This window comes from Pyxicephalus adspersus, chromosome 1 (assembly GCF_032062135.1).
Source record: "Pyxicephalus adspersus chromosome 1, UCB_Pads_2.0, whole genome shotgun sequence".
In the NCBI taxonomy this organism is placed as follows: Eukaryota; Metazoa; Chordata; class Amphibia; order Anura; family Pyxicephalidae; genus Pyxicephalus; species Pyxicephalus adspersus.
Genome location: NC_092858.1, coordinates 64789589 through 64811053, shown reverse-complemented (window position 1 = coordinate 64811053; position 21465 = coordinate 64789589). Strand labels below are relative to the sequence as shown.

General features: G+C 38.6%; 1 protein-coding gene and 1 pseudogene across 1 annotated transcript; both read right to left on the bottom strand.

Moving 5' to 3' along the window:
• Window positions 1-4176: 4176 nt before the first annotated feature.
• On the bottom strand, window positions 4177-4289 carry LOC140321926 (U2 spliceosomal RNA; annotated as a pseudogene).
• Window positions 4290-13803: 9514 nt separating this feature from the next.
• Window positions 13804-21390, bottom strand: ING1 (inhibitor of growth family member 1). Its single transcript, XM_072412029.1, has 2 exons — window positions 20882-21390; window positions 13804-15391 (listed from the first exon to the last, which is right to left on the bottom strand). Exons 1-2 carry the CDS (start codon window positions 21015-21017, stop codon window positions 14688-14690), a joined length of 840 nt encoding a protein of 279 aa, XP_072268130.1. The 5' UTR covers window positions 21018-21390; the 3' UTR covers window positions 13804-14687.
• Window positions 21391-21465: the final 75 nt, after the last annotated feature.

The following is a 21465-nucleotide window of genomic DNA, read 5'->3' as shown; positions in this document are numbered from 1 at the left end:
GGCGGGTGGTTCAGGGTGGATATCTTTATAGGGAGGTCTTCTTCATCTTTAAATATCAAGATTTGCTGGTTAAAGCGGACCTGTTATTGGAAGGGGAAGCCCCAGCGGTATGGTATGTCCCTTGATTTAAGCACATCTAAAAGGTGTTTGAGGGCCCTAAGAAGGGCCTTGATAAAACCAGAAGGAATTGCAATTCGGCCCCATCAAAGTCCAAGAAACGTTTTTGCTGCAACAATTTCCGCCCTTGGATGAGTGGGATCAGATGGTTTTGGACCTAAGGCTCTATGTGCTCCATCAATAAGGATATCTGTGTCCACAGGATGGCCCAGTAGCATATTAAATACAACTTTAGTGGTAGCCATCAGGTCAGAAGCGGTGGTAGACTCTGGTAATCCCTGGGTTTGCACAATATTTCACCTGTTGTGATTTTCCAAATCATCAATAGAACCAAAAAGCGTATTAAATTTGCGAGTGTGTTCATGGAGCAGGGTTTTAGTAGTGGTCAGCCTGGTAGACAATGTAGCATGGTCTGCCCGCAGTACAGTGATGGCTTCTTGTGTAGCTTTAAGGTTCTTTTTCAGTTCTGCCACTTCTTGTTTAAAGGAAGCCTCAAGGTGGGGGGTATGGGCTTCTAAATCTGCTCTATTAGGTAAAGAGCTTGAAAAGGGTTTCATTTCAGCAAAAGTAGAAGAGGATAGAAGCTCACCTGATGGAACAGTGCTATCTTCGCTTGTACTGCATGGTGCTGAGAGGAAGGAGCCTCATGGCTGTGTACGGAGCCTGCTGCTGCGATGGCCATCTTGGGATCTCCTGGTGATTGCTGTGAGTGCGGTAAATAGACTAATAGGTGAATATCACCTCCCGAATGTCCTTTGGGGCCGAAGTGGCCACCGGGTGTTTCCTCCTTCTTTCCTTTGCCAGACTGCTCGGGTTTTGAAGGCATAGTGGGGGACATATCAGGCACAGAGCTCAGTCTGTCTGCTTCCTCACTCGGCCATGCGGAAGCCACGCTCCCTTCTTTTGTCTTTTAATCCATCACTACTTCCCACAATTCCATATACCCCCTTCTATTATGTGATACCTCCCCCACCTCCTAGATTGTAAGCTTTTCTGGGCAGGGTCCTCTCCTCCTGTGTCACTGTCTGTAACTGTCTGTCATTTGCAACCCCTATTTAATGTACAGAGCTGCGTAATATGTTGGCGATATATAAATCCTGTTTATTAATAGCACAGCTCAACAAAAAAAAAACTTTTCACTTGCCAGGGATTTTTGTCTGTATTTGAGGTCTGCTGAATCCAGAAATGACATCAGTTTCATTGAATTGGCTCTAGTTCTTGTGATACAAGAATCATAATAGACAATTTTACCAACAACAAATGTTAACACAGCATATTATTATCATACTTTATTTACACCCATGTTTTGCATTTTATATATTAAATGTAGCACTATTTTCATGAAACTTTTATTTGCCTTCCTTTTATTCATACATTTTCTTTTTTTACAGAAATATGAGTTCCTCAAGAAGAAGTTGTTTAAATGACCCTAATGTATTTTGCTACATTTGTGGTGAATATTCTCAGCAAAAACAGAGAATAAACATTACAGAATTTTTGAAACAAGCATATCTTGCATATTTTAATATTAAACTGGGGGACCAAGATAAGTATTGGGCTTCACATCCAGGCTAAAAGATTATTAGATTAAGTCATTTTAGGTTATGTTTGATGCACAGATTCCAACAATGGAATTGGTTTTCCCAGATTGGCTCTAGTTTTTGAAATAATGACCTCAATAATAACCTTATGGAAAACTAATGAAACATGAAAATTAAGCAAAATTAAACTAGATATGCCTACATATACAAAATTAAATTTTGAAATACTTAATGTCAATATATTCTGTATTCAGTATATTTACAGAACTAATCACAAAGAAGTCATTGAAAAACTCAGTTTGTATGATTTCCTTTTATTCTGATGATCAGGACAATCACATTGAAGGCTTCAGGAGTAGTTTGCCATCATGTGTCTATCCCATCTGCCCTGATACCTTTCTTCTATTACCTTTATATCTTGATGGAACCTCTCCCCCTGTTCCTCACTGAAATCACCAAGGTTTTCTGGAAATTTTTGCAAATGGCTGTGGAGATAATGTACCTTTATGCTCAGAGTAGCACCCAAATTTACCCAGTTCCTCATAATTTTGTGCTTTATGGTTACCCAAGAAGTTCTTGACAACCATGACATAGCTGGGCCAGGCAGAAGCTTCAGTATCAGTCATGTAACTTGTGAAATTTGAATAATTTATCAGTTTCTGAATCTGGGGTCTATCAAAGATTCCTGTTTTTTTTTTCAGTACTCAATCTACAAATGTATCAGGAAAGACTCTACAAATGTATTTGAAGGAATCACCGTCCTTGTTCAGAGCTCTAACAAATCACTTTATGTGTAGTGGAGGGAGAAATATTTTTTTCTTTGTCAACCATTGGCTCATTAATGATGTTCGCTGCACCTTTTTTCATGTTTTCCCTTGGAGGCCATGTCACTTTTTTTCCAGTGATCCTGCTTTGTTCTACTATCCCACAATCAGATGAAACACGGGTACTTTGTGTATCCACTTTGCTGTCCAAATGGGAAGTTCACCATTTTTAAATCAAAACATATGGACCATTTGTGTTCATGATAGCAAAGCTTTTTTTTAAGAACATTTTGATATTTTCATATTCTTATTTATGTTTTGTTGAGTGACCAATTGGAATTGATGCATAGCAGCTGACATTATGCAGTAAAACAGATTTCAAACTTCGAGTGGAACTGTCTATGAAAGGCCGCCAGTCTTCTGCTCGTTATTCTGGTACTCCCATATGGGCTAGTAGTCAAGGGATGTTACAACAGTACACGGGAAGTCTCCACCTTCACTGAATTACGGTAGAAGTGTCACCTCTCTTGTCCTATAAACTGTTATTTTAACTTCCGGTCTCAGACAGTGCTTTTCTTTTAGCCTGGATGCTAAAAGTTCAGAGGCTTTTTTGACACACTTAGGTCACATATTAAATCATTGAGCTCTTCTTGGGAGAACTGGTGGTTTGATGAAACACTTCATATTCACTTCCACTGCTAACTCCTGGATTACATGGATTACAATTCAAACCCTGTATATCCTCCGTATATTCCTTGGATACAGGAATATAAGGGAGTGCACTTAACACTGGTATGGGAACATCAGCACCATGGAGCACAGGTCGTCTTGCTGATTCCAAATCAGGGTACTCCCACTTGTTTTTCTTTTAATGATTGAAACCTTTTACATTCACAGCACAAAAAAAAAATCATTATGATGAATTTTGGGCTCTTTTTTTTTTTTTTAATGAATTACGCGAAACGTGATCCACTAAACAAAAACCCTGTGCTCGAAAAAAAAGTGTAAGTGCAAAAACACCACACAAAAAACATGCACTGGAGTACTATTGTGATCCCCAGTTTCCCAAGACCCCCCGGGGCAAGGCTACTGACGGGGGCTGGGTATTAAGGCCATCCAGCCGAAGCTGGAATGGGCCTACTTGCTCGCCTGACCGAAGTCAGACTGGGTCCTTTCTCTATGGGACTGCATAGGCAGTCCCAACAGATACTAGGCTGGGGGCTCTCCTGAAGAGAGACTCCCAGTAAGGGAGAGTACCTGACCCCAAGGCCAAAGTACTCCCCGAAACTTCAGGGCTAGCCCATAAGGGAATAGCACCCTCCATCAAAAAGTGGCACACAATTACCACATCAGTGATAGTGACAACAGAAAAAAACATAAATAATAGTGCTCAGTGCATAACACAGAGTAAAAAATTGCCCATCTGTACTAGCCGCAGCTAGTGCAGAATGAAGGCGATGTGCTTAATCAGAATGTGAAGTGCCTGTGTACCAAAAATAAACTGTGGGTTCACCACTCCCAAGTGATTTTAGGGTACCCCTGGTACACCACTCCAGGAGGACGACACTAAGCAAGATTCGGCCCGCTCTCAAGACCTGAGGGCCAGTCCAAGGGTTCTCTGCTCCAACCAGTGGGACAGACCACTATCTGGGAGTTCCTTATCAGGGCAGGCCCCATGCCTCTCTCTGGCGCTAACTAGAGGAATTAGCATAGGGTGGCCCCTTACAGAGCATCACCATCTAGTTGTCCATCCTAGCAGGTGTACTAGTGCATTGCATTCTTGCCAGGAATACAGCACCAATCCTCCCCTGCACACTGGAAGGATTAGGTACTACACTTGATCTTAGCCAAAAGGCTGAGAAGCAATTTTTGGGCTCTTGCCATACCATAGGTACACCAAATTTCAAACTTTTCAGTTTTCCATTTTTCAATTGACGTGAACACTTGTGACGTGCACAAGTTTTGCATACCATATGGGGAGACCAATACTTATCTTGGTCCCCCAATTTAATACCAAAAAATGCAAGATATGCTTGTTTCACAAATTCTGTAATGTTTTTTCTTTTTGTTAGCTAAGAATATTCACCACAAATGTAGCAAAATACTTTAGGGTCATTTACCCTCCTGGGCTGTTCATTTCTGTCCGGATTTAAATTTCTAAAAGTGGTACATTATCTGTCATGAAAATGTAATTTACATTGTAGGCCTGTAATTTTTAGGCATAACTCACCAAATTATGTCCAATATTTAATAAATGTAATAAATTTAAAAATAACCCTAAATAAAAAAACACAAAAATCTGTTAACACAAGGGCGCATGAATAAATCAAAAATACTGAAACCTGTAATATAACTGTACAGCAGCATATAATATATTATATATACAATAGATTACTTTGTATTGAATTCAATACAAATATTTTGTATTGAATCCAATACAAAATAATTTAAACACACTCGGGATTACCGCTCAGAAGGTTAAACAACTTCTTCTTGAATAACTCCTATTTCTGTAAAAAAAGAAAATGTATGAATAAAAAAGAAGGCAAATGAAAGTCTATTGAAAATAATTCTACATTTAATATATAAAATGCAAAACATCTGTGTACATAAAGATTGATAATATTTTGCTGTGTTAATATTTGTTGTTGGTAAAGTAATCTATTCCGATTCCTGTATCACTAGAGCCAATTTAATGAAACTGATGACATTTCTGGATTTAGCAGACCTGAAATACACTAAATATATTGAAAAATCATTATTATTTCTATAAAGTCTACTGTATATGCATAAAATTAATTAAAAATTAAATCTGGGTAAAGTGAAAATGTTTTTTTTTTATCTTTTGAAGAGTAGGTGAGGTTTTGAATCCTTGCTGGGTTATTTTATTGCTCTCTGTATCCCCACTGGCCAGATTTTCCTCTACATTTGCCTTGGTGACCATTATCAATAGTACTCAAAATTATGGGAAATCCAGAATTCTAGGTTATCACCAGAAAAGGGATAGATTGAAAATTGTCCCCAAATGGGCACAGCTTGCAAATAAAAAAGGTCACAATCAGTCACTGTTTACTTCTTTCCCTACTCCATCCCAAAATTAAAAAAAATATGATTTAGCATATATACACTTCATATTCAGAGAAAACCATGCACTAGTGATTTTGCACTAGAGTTTTTTTATGAACAGTACAAGGTTATATTTCCAGTCCAGAGGTTTTTAATGGCTCAAAACAAACTAAAATTTACTCTCTTATAGCTGTATATATACATATAATAAAACCCACCAAATTAAAACATATGATCATATGACATTGAAATTACCTTAAACCCCACTCAAAACATGCATGATTATGGCTATATCCAGTTCCAAAGCACCATTCATGATACAGAGTACATTTGTACTACGAGGACATCGTCCCACCATTATGGCTAATCCTAAAATAGTTACCAAACATAAGGTGGGATAGACAAGAATAGATCCTATTACAATTAACTAAGGAAGAACTTTTCCTACTGTAATCACTGCAGCATGACAGTTCAATTAAGAAAGCTGACAAGGAGGGTAGTTTATTTATTATGGACTATTAATTAAGATTATAGAAATAGCATGTTGGATATTTTAATGGCTAGGGAAAGTTATGCCAAAACGAATAAATGATTCAATAACGAAAAACTAAATGTTTTTTTGTTTGAATATCTACAAAACATTGTTATATATGGCTTAAGGTTTATAGGGGGTTACTTTATTTCAATAGTCTCTAGAATAGGGTCTGCTACCTAAACTCCAACCCAAGTACACTGACTCTCAATAACAGTCTTTGACTTATGTGATAGCCAATTATATGCATAATACTTTGTATTGTTTTTTAAATTGGCTTTTATAAATTGATCCAGTATGAATGTTGCTAACTATAGACATATCTTCTCTTTATACCTGTTTTCCTCCAGACATTGTTTTTTTTTTTTTTTGGAGGATCTGACTATGACTTGTCTCTTATTTCTTGATGGAGAATCCCTGGTCCTTGACAATAATTATTTCTGTATTTATGTCTTCCATTTATGTAATGTCATGATGTATTGCAATAGGTAGTTCTATTACTTTCCTATACTAACTTATTCATGGTATTGTTGTAAGAAAATTGTTCCATTCTATTTATTTTACATTAAAAGTTTATAGGAAGTCTTTTGAATGAAAACACATATCCTGGTGACTTCGCTCACTCCTCCACTTTTAGTTTGTTTATTAGACAGTAAAGTATATTTATATTCTCTGTCCAATTAGAAAACAGTTGATCCAGAATTATTACAGATGAACAAAAAAACTAGATGAGTGATCTTCCTGAGATTTGTACAAAGTGACAGATGTCTACAAATCACAATTTTTGCTTCTTAGAATTAAAATTAATTTAATAGGCAAAACGGTTGACACAATTCAGCTCTGTATTTAGCTGTTTTCCTGCAATTAAACAATATTTAGGTGCTGATGCATTAAAATTGCATTAACACATATTACAAACGGAAAGTGTAATTGCAAGTGTTAATAAATGTGTTTTATTAACACCTGAAATCTTCCTTTGCAATGTACACAAAGCTTTATTAGGAAAAGCAAAATGTACTGTTGGTCTTAAAGCTGGGATTATTAGCTGGGAAAATAATTTGACTCTCTCTTAGAAGTCTCTTTGCCCACATGGATTTAGGGACCATTTAGACCAGGGGTCGCCACCTGAGAGAAAATTTTGGTGGTCCGCATAAAAAATTACTCTTACCGTTACCTTTTCCTGACCTCGCTGATAATGTCTCCTGTATGGACAACTTTTGTTTTGTCCACAGCCCTGCCCTACTGTCCCCCCAGGATGTTTAGCAAGCAGATCTAAGCCTGCGATGGGAGAATGGGCGGGTTCTGGAATCATGACGTCACTCTGGGGGAAGTTTCTTCCCCTTTGAGTGACACATGGCTCCCCATGCATACAGTGGATTTAAAATTTTGAATTTAGTGGTCTGTGAGGTCCGAAAGGATGGCGACGAGTGATTTAGACTATTGTGTTGGGGTAACACATAATACCAAACATGCTTCCAATGCTGCCATATTTTTAGGTATGAAAATACAAACTCCTACCACCGTCAGAGGTTAGTGAGTCGCGCAACTTTGCCTTGAGTCTGACCTAAGTCACCTAATAAACAATTGGCGACTCGACTTAGGGGTTTCTTCCAGCGACTTGCAACTCAACTTGCAGTGAATTTTTTGTAACACCGCCTTTCTCCCCGCCTTCTTTGCATTCTAAGTCCACAGCTTTCTCTTCTGACAGCTGAAGGGGGCGGGGAGGAAGGCGGTGTTACTGAAGCCTCACTGCCTTCCTCCCCGTCCCCTTCAGCTGTCAGCGGAGAAAGCCAAACTTAGTGCACTTAGAATGCAAGGAATGTGGGGAGGAAAGCATTATAACAGACTAAGTATGACTTCCAAATGACTTGATAAATTAAGTGACTTGACCTGGAACTTGGAAAAATTCTTGGTGACTTGAGACTTGACACGGGACTTGGTGTCAATGATTTGAGACTCAACTTGGACTTGAAGGGTGACGACTTAATCCAACCTCTGGCCACCGTACCCTGTGGATGCTGATACTGGCTCATATGTTGCAACACCTAGTGCTGAATACCTACAGCTACCAAAAAGCATCAAAATGGTTGTTTTAACACTTGTTTCCCATATTGTGTAGATTTAATTTAATCTTACAGTGAAATTTCAGTTCAAGGAATAAATACACCTTCACTCTATTTTATTTTTACTTTACTTGCCCCTGCAGTTTGATCGCAAAAAGTCAGCTCCAGCAGGTACCTGGCTTTTAGGAGAAACATGAGTTTTCACCAGATCATTGGGACATGCGACACAAAATAGTGCTAAAATCATCTCTTCCTGCAGCAGCTGCTTGCTGTCACCACTAGCAGGTGCTAAAGAGGACAGATGCTCAGTTTTGTCTCTTATCTACCCTTCAGCTCCTTACAGGTCTTGTTCTGTCATTGAATATGAAGAGTCTGCTCCATTCCTTCCGCCATTGCCTAGTTGTAATTTATTGCACATTCTTCTCCTGCAAATTGACAAGTGAATTGACATAAAAAAATGGCAATGCACACCTTGTTTGGCTGATATCTTAACATACCAGCAATTTAAAGGAAACCTATACTGCCAAAAAACGTTGGCCTTCCATAGCTGACTTCTCTTCAAGAATGTTATTTGTTTTTCTGCCCCTAGTTTCCATAATTTTTAGGTTGCAGAAATTCTGACTTACACACTTGTTATGGGATCACACTCAGCAATGGCTTGTAATCATTTGAGATACTCCTTGTATAATTCAGAATTAATTCAAATAGGAAATCAAATAGGTACAAAGTGACATAAATATTAAGAAAGGGTCAGTCAGCCCGTTTCTTCAAAAATGCTTACACAGCATGGAACAGCGTCCAGCAGTAGCCATCATACTATTATTCCATAAACCTTGGTAGAGATGATCCATTGACTGAATGTCCTGGGGAAAATGTTCCCACTGCTCATCACTCACCACGGTAAGATTTTCTGGAAGGAACTCTAGATGGGAGTGAAGAAAGTTGTCAAGTTATGTTTTGTGTTCTGTAAAGCGTTACATTAACACCCTTTGCAATCAAGTTCTACTTTATCTTTGGATGGATTTAGATCACAAATGAGATCATTCAGTTCTGTTTGTGAAAAAATCTCTGGTTCTGAATCTTCCTCACCAACGTATTAGGGTTTGAATAATTCCTATCAATTTACAGCTTCATCAGGTATTCCTCATCACCCTCTACGGAAGTCCATCATGTGGTAGTACAGGATCAGGCAATGAATCATTATGAGGAACATTTCCAATTGCAGAATCCAGACTGTAATGTACAATCTTGTGCTTAGTTTAAGATGAGAATCCACTTGTGTTCAAGCAACAAAAATAGCAACCGTTTAGATGATCACATGGTTCCCTTCACACCATCAGAATTGCAAATGGCACCACTGCCTTTCGCAAATTTAGCCAGTCATGCAATCCATTGGAACAACTGGCACAGATTTATCCCGGTCACCAAGTGAACAGCTGGTACGATTTCTATGTCTTTTTTCAGATCTGTGGTAATTGGCCGGTGTTGTGCTTTCATTGTGAAGGAACCACACACATATCAACTGTCTGGATGAATAATACAATTTCTAGGCATGATAGCAACTTAAATCAATATCCGATAAAATGTCAGTAACATGAAAAAAGAAAGATAATTGTCATTAGATCTTGCAATATATATAGGATAATTATATCAAATATCATAAATATATATTTACTTTCATTCAGAAAAACTAGAAGTACTAAAAAAGTTAATAAATAAACGCATATTTAAAAATCAGCATAAAAATACTAAACCCACATAAAATTATCGCTGATGAAAATGGCCTTTTGACTTACGCTGATATCACAGTATATATTTTTAAATATTTCTCGTGGTTATGGGATATGAGGATTAACCTTTACTTTTAGGCTAGTATAAAAGAAATGTATGACACTGTACATGTTAACCTATAATTTTCCTTATAGGGAACTTATTGGATCCTATGTTTACAACTTGGTTTATCATAATCTTCATGCTGAATTACCACTGCAAAACAAAAACCAGTGGATCAAATACATTATTGCTGGTCCTTTGCAGCTTTGGTGCGAAGTGCAAGATCCGTGACGGAGCAAGAAGACTGGAAGAGAAGAGAAGACAGAAGTTGAATCTTGTTTTTTACTCTGGTTACACCAAGTTGCCTGTCCTGGAGTTGCATTTGTCTCTGATTTAACAGATCAGAGCTGTCAAACACAAGGGGCCTGATTTATTAAAGCTCTCCAAAGCTGGAAAGAATACACTTTCATCAGTCAACCTGGGTGATTCAGCAAACCTGGAATGGATCTGGTCCAGGATTAAAAATATTTACTAACAAATAGCAATTCCATTCAAAATCCATTCCAGGTTTTCTGTATCACCCAGCTTCACTGATGAAAGTGTATTCTCTCCAGCCTTGGAGAACTTTCATAAATCAGGCCTTATGTGTTTGTAACAGACTTTACATGATTACAAAAGATCATGACCCATAATAAACAACTCAAAAGGTAAACATACTTTAACCTGTAAAAAGGTGGAAAAAAAGATATGTTGAGATGAGATGTACTATGACTTTAAATGTTCACCCCTTCAAAATAAATGTAAAACTAATACACCATAGATCAAGTGCGTCACGTATTTACCCATATTTATTTTATTGGCATTTCTGTTTTTATTGTTTTAACTGTTAGCAGTGACAGACACATATTATGCCCTAGATTTTTCTTGAGTCAATGTGGTTTTCCTGTTTTTTAAGGTAAAAGTAGCTCCCTTGTTTTCTATTGGATTGGTTTATATTTAGGTATATATGGTATGTTAATTTAAACTTTTATACCATTGACATGTTACAAAAATACTGGGACAGGGGGACAGCTCACTTATGTGCTAGTCCTCCTTTTACACTTGTAAACATTTGGGAAATGGGGAAACACTTTGCTTTAGTTCAGATGGTGAAATAATGATCTTGTATTTCAAAAGGTTTTATTGAAATTTTTCAGAAATAAATTACAGCAGTTACATTGTAGACATATAAAAATATAAGTAATAAATACGTAATAATAAGTAATATAAGTATAAACAAGTATTCCACATATATATGGATTATTATTATTAATATTAACACTGCTTACATATGATTTTGGCATAAAAAAACATGAGAAAAATAGTGTTACAATTTAAACAAAAAGAGCGACATTAATTATATCAATATCAAGTGTGCAGAAAAAGAAAAAAAGTCAAAACATAGTCACACTTTAAAGTAGCATACAACAAATAGAAGTGAGTACCTCACATACCTAGGAGGATATCCACCGGTTCCAAGTTTTATAAAATGTCTCCATGTTGTTCTGCAAGGTACAGGTTAATTTATCATTTGTCATGATCCAGTTTAGTTTGTGTTTAGTAAAATCAAGTGGAATGGTAGAGGCTTTCCAATAGCAAACAATCGTGATGCGAACTGCTAAGAGAATATATTTGACTAATCTGCATTGAAGTTTAGGAGCCTGGTAGTTTAGAGAACAAAGCACTCGCCACTTTTCTCGGAATATTGATATATTGATTTGTGTGACAGAAAACAGCAAGTTAAAAATGCGAATCCAGACCCTTTGGACTTTAAGACAAGTCCACCAAGCATGAAACATGGTGCCCATCTGTCCACAGCCTCTGTAACACAGAGGGGGGATAGTAGGATTTATTTTATGAATCTGGGTGGGCACCATATACCATCTCAGCAAGACCTTGTAGTTAGCTTCAATAAGGGATGTGTTTAAAGAAATTGAAGATATAGAGGCAGCCAAAGCTTGCCAATCGGGACCCACCCACTCCTCTGTCAGATTTGCGTCCCCTTGAGACATATGGAACAATCTTTTATCATTGGGAAAAAGGCTGCATAAACCACTAAAATTCTCCCCTTAGCATCAGTAATGGAATGGCATGACTTCTCAAATGCTGTGCTCTGGTTAGGGGTAGAAAGACCTTTAAGTTTAGATTGGATAAATGATCTGATTTGATAATAGTGAAACATTTCTGTGGGTGGGAGGGAAAATTTATCCTGTAGGTGGGAGCTACAAATGATATTTTTACCATCCAAAAATTGCCTATATGGAAAAATCCCTTATTGCTCCACCATACATAATGCCCCTGTTCATTCGGGGGAAATCTGGGTTTTGCCATAATGGCGACAAAGTGAGATACTTACCAGGTCAGGATCTACTTGTTTTTTTTTTTTATTTCATAATGGGCCAAATCTTTTCAATGGAATGACAGGCATGGACTGTAGGCAGGCCAGATTAGCAACCAAACTTTTGCAGGCCTTCCCTGTGAATACCTTGTCTGGATGACAGCATATGATGCAGTACTGCACTCCCATACCATCAACAATGTTGGCTTTTGAACAGTGCACAGATTACAGGTCCCTCTTCTCAGCACAGTGAATACAGCCAATGTTAAATTTTATTTTCTTCCACATTACTTCAATCCTTCTTCAGTGAGCTCAGTCACAGAGAAGACAGTGGAATTACTAGATCATGTGTATTTATGATCTGAGGGCCAAAAGATTAAGGCCATCCAATGCAGTAATGGTTTTTGGCCTCATCCCTAACATTCCGATTTCTCTAAAATTTTTATGAAATTATGTACTACAGATAATGCAGTTTCCATATTCTCAAATGTTTATATTTCTTGCCTAGCATGGCCTTACAGAGTGGCGTACCCCTACCCATATTAACTTCTGAAAGATTCAGCCTCTCTGGGATAAGCTTTATATACCCAATTATGTTACGGACATGTTGCCAACTATCCCAATATTTGGAAATTACCTGTTCCACTAGGTGTTTATTTTACTTTGCATGTCCATTGTTTCCGTTGATTCTTTTGAAATGTGTTGCTGTGAAATTTAAAATGAGCATATTTTTTTAGAAAACAGGAAGAAGTCTAATTTTCTAATATTTATTAATAAATAGAAATTATCCAAATCCAATATCCAATAAAATACTTTTTTAATTATTTGTTAAAATATGGTTTAAAATACATGATCACATTCTGTTTCAATTCACAATTATATATGGGCTGAGCCCAGGAGATCTTTTACTTTTAAATAATTGTTTTAGCAAAATATAGATATATTATTCACATTATTTTGAAGGCATTTCTATTTATTATCATTTTGAATGTTAGCAGTGACGGAAGTAATTTGGTAATTTGTGCTATAGGGTTTATATTTGAGCATATACGTATCTTAGTAAATGTTGTGAACATTTTCTTTGCAAAAATACCCAATCATTTGCAAATAAATAAATAAATATGCACATGATCAGATAGATGGATGAAGTCAGTAAAAATTCAACCTTTTCACAAAACTAAGCAAATTATTTTTTGAAGATTGAAAATTTTTGCTAGGTAAACAGCTCAACTCTTTGAGTAAGTAACCCCTATCTGTCCTAGCATACACCTGTCCCTGCTTTTTTTATAAATTCTGCAGCAGCAAGCTACTCCATTAAAATTCTTTTTTTTTTGTCTATAAACTTAGATGCCTACATGTCAAAAATAGGTAATGCAAATGGGGGAAAGATCTGCTTTAGGACCATCTCACCTGGTCTGCAAATCCATGCACCTAGTAAAGAACAATATAGCTGAACCCATAAAATATGACGAATATAAAATTACCATTCCCCCTATAAGGATAGAATTTAAAGATTATATCCATGAGAGTTGAGTAGGATCTACAGTAAAACAGACAAACACACACAATGTTCTATAGAGCTTTCTTTTATTTTACGTATCACAGCTGTACAATCTTCATACATACATAAGGAAATGCACAATGCTTATACAGTGGCATTTGTCAGCATTTCCCATTATAATACATCAAGTGCAAATCCACTTATGAAATGTACATTTATACAAATTAGGATTGCTTCACTATTACCTGTGACTGTATAAAGCTTGAATTGTGTGTTGAAATTACTAAACCACTGTCCGGATAAATAAAAAAATGTTTTAAAATGGTCCCTCCATTAAGACCAAGATACTGTATAAAACATCTGCCATGTAAAACGCAATCATTTGCATCGCTATAAAATAAGCTACAAAATTTAAATTGCTGGAATAATAATGATATGGGCAAAAAGGTTGTTCTCTTTATCCAATGTCAATGTGATGTTTGAACTGAAAGACATAGCAGTGGTAATTAGGTGTTATGCATTGTGTAAAATAATCTGACATAACAATATGCCATGAAGAGAAAAAAAATAGAATGTGTTCAAAGTGACAAACTGCCTGGAAATTAGTGGGTGGACACAGTGCTTTAAGAAGTTTAGAAGTGCATTAGATATCCACCACAACTGCTAGATTTTTAATCCTATTCTCCATTTGGGGAAAGTGAAACACTGAGCTTTAGAAGACATACATGGCATGAATGTTTAACCAGCTCACTAGGTAGGGTTATAAACAATCAACTATATAAAAAGTGATGTTATTGCTGTCTCTATAAAGGAAATGGATACATTCCTAAACTCACTGAAAAATATACAAATTGCAATCCTTATTACCTTCATTAAGTGTGCCGAGACAATAAATACAACATATTAGCCATCACCCCCCCCCCCCCCACCCACCCAAAGAAAGCTTTTGAAAACTACCTATTATATGCTCTTTCTTTTTTAGATTTCTCAAGTGCTTTGCCCATGGTTTTTTCATTTTCACCTCTGCATTCAGGACAGTACCATTTGCCCTTTGGTTTATGATTGAGTCCCACACAAGAAAAGTGAAACCATTCTATAGGGCATTCTTCATTATCACAGCCAATCATTTCCCCGTAGGACACTTGATTACATAGGCAATAGGTGGGTTCATTGGGGTCTATAGGAAGATCTGCAGGAGAGGCTTCTCTCTCAGCTTTAGCTTTGGATCGCTTTTTCTTCTTTGACGTTTTTGGCTTTTTCTCTTTGGGGATTCCTGTAGTAAGGTCATCGTGGTCATGATTAATAGTTGAATTTTCTCGGTTCTCATTGTTTCTCTGCCTCCTCGATCTCTTATTGCTGGATTTTTCAGTCTGAGAGATTGCTTCACTTTTAGACTTATCCTGGTTATTTTTACTGCTATTACTTGTACTGTCATTTAAATCCGGACATGTTTCAAACAGTTCTACGTGACTGTCTACCTGCCTTGTTCTGTTTTCAACCTGCTCCACCATCTGACTAACTATTTGGATCTTGTCGTCGCCCAGTTCTTGACTCCGAATAAGAGCTCTCTGAATGAACTGCAAAAGGCGCCTCTTTTGTATTGCATCAGACTCACGTCGGAACTTTTCATAATAATCATCCAGTTCCTTCAGGATCTCTGAAATAATATCAGAAGGATAAGTCAAAGGGGAAAATGTTTTTGTATTATTAATCAAGAAATGAACTTTAACTTCAAACAAAAAATTCTTAGCGTTACAGCTATGGTAGTGGCACAACATTAGGAAGACATTATAACGATGACACTGATTTTTGTACTAGGTTCTGAGAGCTGACCTAAGAATAGTGAGTGAAATGAGAGTGACCAATGAAAGCAGTGGATTAATGAAGAAGCTTAAGGAAAAGGTGGTAAAATGGGGGAAAGCAAGCCTATACAGGCATAGTTTATTAGTAAATCTCTGGTTTCAATACTTTATAAGTGAGGCAAAATCAATAGCATATGTAAATACCTAAAATAATAACAAAAAGAACGGTAATGAAAAAGCCAAAACAGTCAAAACCAGCTTATAGCAAACCTTTTGTGCCACCATATCGCTACTTCTAATTGCCATACCAATGCAGCAGAAGGACTTTGTATTTCAAACTTTTTTCCTAAAGTGTTCCTTTCCTATTATAGTTCAAGAAGGAATAGAGTGTGGACAAGTTGTGACAAACATTTAAAGTATCAACATATTTGTATTATCAATACACATCAGTTGAGCTCTTATGTTTAATGATGCCATTTTGCACAGGGATTTGGAAGCCTTACTACAAAATAGAATCTAGAAGTAGTCCACTGGATGCTAAGAATCTGCCCTTTGGTAGAAAGACTTGGAACACTGTTTTTTCATTTGCCAGGCCACCAAAGACAAAATATAACAAAAACAATAATTACCACGGTCCGCAAACCTAAATAAAATATTCCACAATTTTAAATTAACTTTTTTACCCAAAAATTTTAACCCAAAAATCATGATTATGGGCTTGAGCATAGTAGACACAAAGGCCCTGTTTTAATAGAAAGCTCTCCAAGGCTGAGATAAGGTACACATGTATCAGTGAAGCTGGGTGATCCAGCAAACCCGAAATGGATCTGGTCCAGGATTGAAAACATTTGCTAGAAAATTTCTTTGAGGAAATCCATTCCAGGTTTGCTGGATCACCCAGCTTCACTGATGAGAGTGTATCCTCTCCAGTCTTGGAGAGCTTTATTCAATCGGGCCCAAAGTGAACAAAGGTCTAACCTTGTGATCTATATGCTCCAGTTACTTTGCATTTTTTTTAAAAAGATAAGTCTTCAGTGCAGTGCAAAAAAAGTGCATCTGATTCCTAGTTATGGGCAATGTAAGATTTTCTTCCTCCACAAGGAAAATCCCTGTTAGTTTGAAGAAAACAAGTACAACTGCATTAATTACATTTTCTCAGCACTTTTAATTTTGCACCATTCTAGAGGTGAGGTAAATGCTAAAGGCATGATGAGCCACAGCATAAATTCTGCTCTCTCAGCTAATTTGCAGAGCATCAGCCTTTCAATAATCCAAGTGTGGATCAGAGTTGTAGTACAAGTTCCAACATACAATAGCAATGGGGATCTTTTGTACAATGGCTATGATGTCACTGTATGCAGCCTGTACATCTGAAAAATGAATGAAAAAAAGGTTGCTCTGTCCTAAATTTAAAAAATCTAGAAATTTGGAAATCCATACCAAACATTTTGTTTGTACTGTAAGGGTTTAGCTTCTGTTAGCTAAAGAGCTAATTGTAGGAAATTTATATTAGCCTTCATGCTTCCCACATATTGGCCATTTTTTGATTATATAGATTTGTATGCCGAATTCAGACATTGTCTCCAGGAAGAGGGGCTTCTAAAGCTACGTACACACTTCCAATTATTATCGTTGGAAAACGAACGACGAACGATCCTGCACGATATCTACGAACGATCGTATAGCACCGATCCTGCACATAGAGATAACGACACGATCGTTCGTAGATATTGTACACACAATAGATACGATCGTTTGAGCGATAGAGGAACTATGTGCACGACAGGAAAGTGAACGAACGTTCGTTCATTACGCATGCTCAGCCTATGGACGATCAACGAACGACCGTACACACAAACGATGTTCGAGTTTCCTCGTTCGTCGGCGTCGTTGGTTACTTTTTTACGAACGATTTTTTGCCCAATCGATCGTTCGTGGTTCGATTGGAACGATAAAAATTGGAAGTGTGTACGCACCTTAACACTGCTTTTATTATAGTATTACAGATATTAGCAGATAAAAGTCTGCACACCATGATCACCCCCTCACCGAGAAATAATTGTGATCTGTACAGAATTGTTAACTGTTTATATGCAAGATTCACACAGCTGACAACCAAACTTCCTGGCTCAGCTTTGCAGCCTTCTCGGTCACCTCTCTGCCTTTAGCTTCCTCATTAGATGACAAATAAGCATCATCAAATTCAAATCATCGCTGATTCACTTTCCAGCCAGGGTTGTCTCCCTTTTATGTAGGGTAAAAATTTTAGTTTAGGTAGCTTAAGCAAAACCAACACCTACAAGTCAGTGTGGGCACCTTATGAAGCCATTGTCTTTCTACCGAGCCCTGAAAACCTTAAAGTGTAATACAAGTTAGCTTTGGGAAGCAGGAACAAATCTTGCTACATAATGTCAGGATCTGCAAAACTTGGTGCAATTGCAGCATTTATTCATTAAGGTTTCTTATTGTCCTAACATGTGGATAGGTAGCACAATGGCTCTGTGATTAGGACTCTGCCCTTTGCAGCGTTAGGTCCCAGGTTCAAATCTGGGCCAGGACACTATCTGCATGGAGTTGGTAGGTTCCCCCCTCTGTGTCTGCGAGGGTTTCCTCCCACATTCCAAAAACATGCAGTTAGGTTAATTGGCTTCCCCCAAAGTGTCCTTAGCCTGTGTTAATGACATATGACTATGGTAGGACATTAGATTGTGAGTCCCTTTGATAAACTGTTAGTGACATGACTATGGGCTTTGTACAGCGCTGCGTAATATGTCAGCACTGTATACTGTGTAATATAATTAATAAAAGTCTACAATCTCCATGTTTTTCTTACCAAGTATTATTAAGCTTCATTTAAAAATCTCCTAACATTTTATGCACTGCTGAACAATAAATAAGACTGAGAATATGGCATAGCAAGCAAGAAAATAAAAAAACTATTATCCAGTCTAATAAATTCCAAATGAATACATAATGAAAACATAAGAGCTGCATTGTTACTCTCTTTGCATGAAATACCTTGCAGGACAGCTCTGTTTAGTTGATTTTGTCTACACTTGACTGGCTGTACACATTAATGAATGAAATAGCAATCAGTGGCAGTGGTGTGTACCAGTTGCCAAGAGCAACCAATAAATCCCCTGCACCTGATAGGATGCTGCACTTTGATGACAGGTGCTCTTTATGGGAATAGTCTGTGCCTAGAACAATGGTCAGTACACATTGTAATGCTATAGATTGGCCGATAATGTGGCTAAATCAGCTTTTTATTAGACACATTGTATGGAAAGGAAACAAAGCACATCTATAAAGGGATGGATTGGAGGATTCGCGATTTACTTTATGAACTTCGGCCGACAGATCGTTGCAGATGTTATTTTCATTTATTTTTCTATATCACATCAGCAGGGCAACCTGGGCATACATAGGCCGATACAATGTGTGACACCCCGTGTGATTGCACACAGGGACCACAAAAGATGTCATCGCTGAGTGCTCAGCAATCATTCAATCTTTAATACTGAGAAACTAATGTACTACATCCAACCTCAGACGGCACTACGGACATGATCGCCACATGCCGCGCGAAGAAATATAATGCAGCATGAATGTCACAAAACGTTCTCCGAATCCTCAGTAGCAGTTCGCTATAAAATAACATTTACGGTGAATGGCACTTAGTGACTTGCCCACACTAAAGATGGCCGCCCGGCACTTGCCTACGTTCCTTCTATTTGTGTCTAGAATAGATCAGTTTGTCTTTTAGGAAAGCAAAAGGACTGAACACGCCCATCTGTCCAATGACAGCCAATAGTGTCAAAGTGGGCAGACAGAAACATTTAAATGATCCTAGAGGTGTCAAGCTAGATTGCGAAAATTAGGGCGGGGCTTCTAGACAAAGGGCGGGACTTATGATCAGCAAATTACATGATAGGCAGGCCCCGGGATGTTCTAAACTAGAAAATTAAAGCCAATCAGCCGAAGGGGGTGGAGCAGACAGACCGACGTTTACGAGGCCCCCATTATAAAAACCCTGTGTGCAGGCTAGCTAGGTTAAAGCGCGGCTGGCGCTAAGAAGGGAAGTGGATGTGTGCTTTATGTTGAAACTTACTCGGCAAATCATTTTATTATTTCTGTTCCCGAAACACGTAATAATCAATACTTTTATACTTAGCACTATGTACTTTCACTTAACACACTTCAGCACGTTCTATAAACGCAGTACAAGTCGGTTCTCCGCACTCCCTATCCCTGACCGGTCCCCGGTAATATCGCCACATATGGCGTTACTGTGTAGACATAAAGCACAGGCGGAAAAGTGAGGAAGGAGGCGAAATGTGACGCATTTACACAAGCGAGGGCCGTCTCTTGAGAGCAGTGTGACCCGCTCCGGGTGTGCAGGGGAGGAGGGGGCAGCATTCGGCGCAGTGCGGCCCCGGCACAGTAAACACAGCCATAGATTTGTGTAAAGTGTCAGTCAGCCCGCCGCACGCATCAATGTCACACTTTTCCAGCAACACAATAAGTGTCTCTGCAGGCAGCGGACGTGTCCGTCACTAACTTCACCCCGCCGGGGACAATGCAGAGTGACAACAGGGTCACCCCGTGTTATTATACCGGCCAGCACACCGCTCGGTCACAGCCATGGAACCCAGATGGAAGAGACAAGAGGGAGGGCGAGCAACTGCAGTCAATCCAACACTGGCACTGCGGCCAGGGGCAATGGGGCTTGTTGTGCAGTTCAATAAAACAAGTGGCAATCATGATATTTACGATGTTGCTGCATGGCCGAACAATTGAAAAAAAGAATAATAATAATAATAATAATACAGAACTGGAAGAGGATTGCAAAGAACACAATGAACAAAATGAAGCAAAGGAAACCCTGCCCACCACTACAGCACAAGCTGCTTTTTTTTTACTAGCAGTTACTACTACAGCCATCCTGATGACTGTACATTCCTCAGTGTTGTTGTGCTGTAATCTCTGCCTAAATAATCCAGCTCACCAGGAAGCCTCATCTTTGTTCCCATCTCAGCAGCATTATACACTTGTCTGATGGGTGGGTAGCGGGTTTATTCGGGGGGACTCCAGCAGCAGCAGGTCTCCCTTCTAGATCCCTGTGATCTTACAATAGAAGACCTTTTGTTCCGCCCTATGACACAAGTGTTTGTAAAGTAACCTCTAAATAGAGACATTGAGGAGTGTAGAAGAAGCCATCAGAGGGATCACGTCTAGAAGGCACACAATGCAGGAGCACACACACACACAGCATGCATATGGACAGGGATCAAGGGGAGAAGGCAGGAAAAAAAGTTGACTGATAGACAGGATCTGGCACCTACCTTGGTATTTGGCATCGATTTCCCTCATAAGAGAGACATTTCTTTGTAGATCGAAGGGCAGAGATTCGATGGAATCTAAGTAGTCCTCTACATAGTTCACCATGTGGGTCTGGTCACCGTTGGTAGGGTTCAACATCCTGTGCTGCTCCAGTGTCCAGCACCAAGCCAGCAGCCTCCTGCCAGCTCCAGGATCTAACCTCTGAAGCCCCTTACCCAGCAATAGCCGGGACCCCCTCCCTCCCTTCCACCAGGAGAAGGAATCAGGGCAGGCTTCCCCCAGATCCAACTACTAGCAGAGTGCTAGGCGCACGGATGATGTGCAGGACAACAACAACACACAAAGGCGAAGCACTCCGAGCAGGGACAACCTGTGCCTGGCATCCAGCGGACACTGACCGCAAACACTGCTGCACCCGTGTTGGACGAATAAAAATAAAGAAATGAAGAAAAGTCCAGCGGTAAAAGCAGCTGATTGAACGGCTGTCTTTCCGAACAACTCGGGAACAAGACAGTGGAAGGAGGTTGTGGGGTGTGTGTGTGTAAAGGGGGTGGGGAAAGAGGTGGGGGCTGAGTACAGAATACAG

Excerpts from the sequence above, each read along its gene's own strand:
- ING1 (XM_072412029.1), bottom strand. The coding sequence starts at position 21,017 with ATGTTGAACCCTACCAACGGTGACCAGACCCACATGGTGAACTATGTA. Across the intron at positions 15,392-20,881 it reads AATCGATGCCAAATACCAAG|AGATCCTGAAGGAACTGGAT; the intron begins GTAGGTGCCAGA and ends ATATTATTTCAG.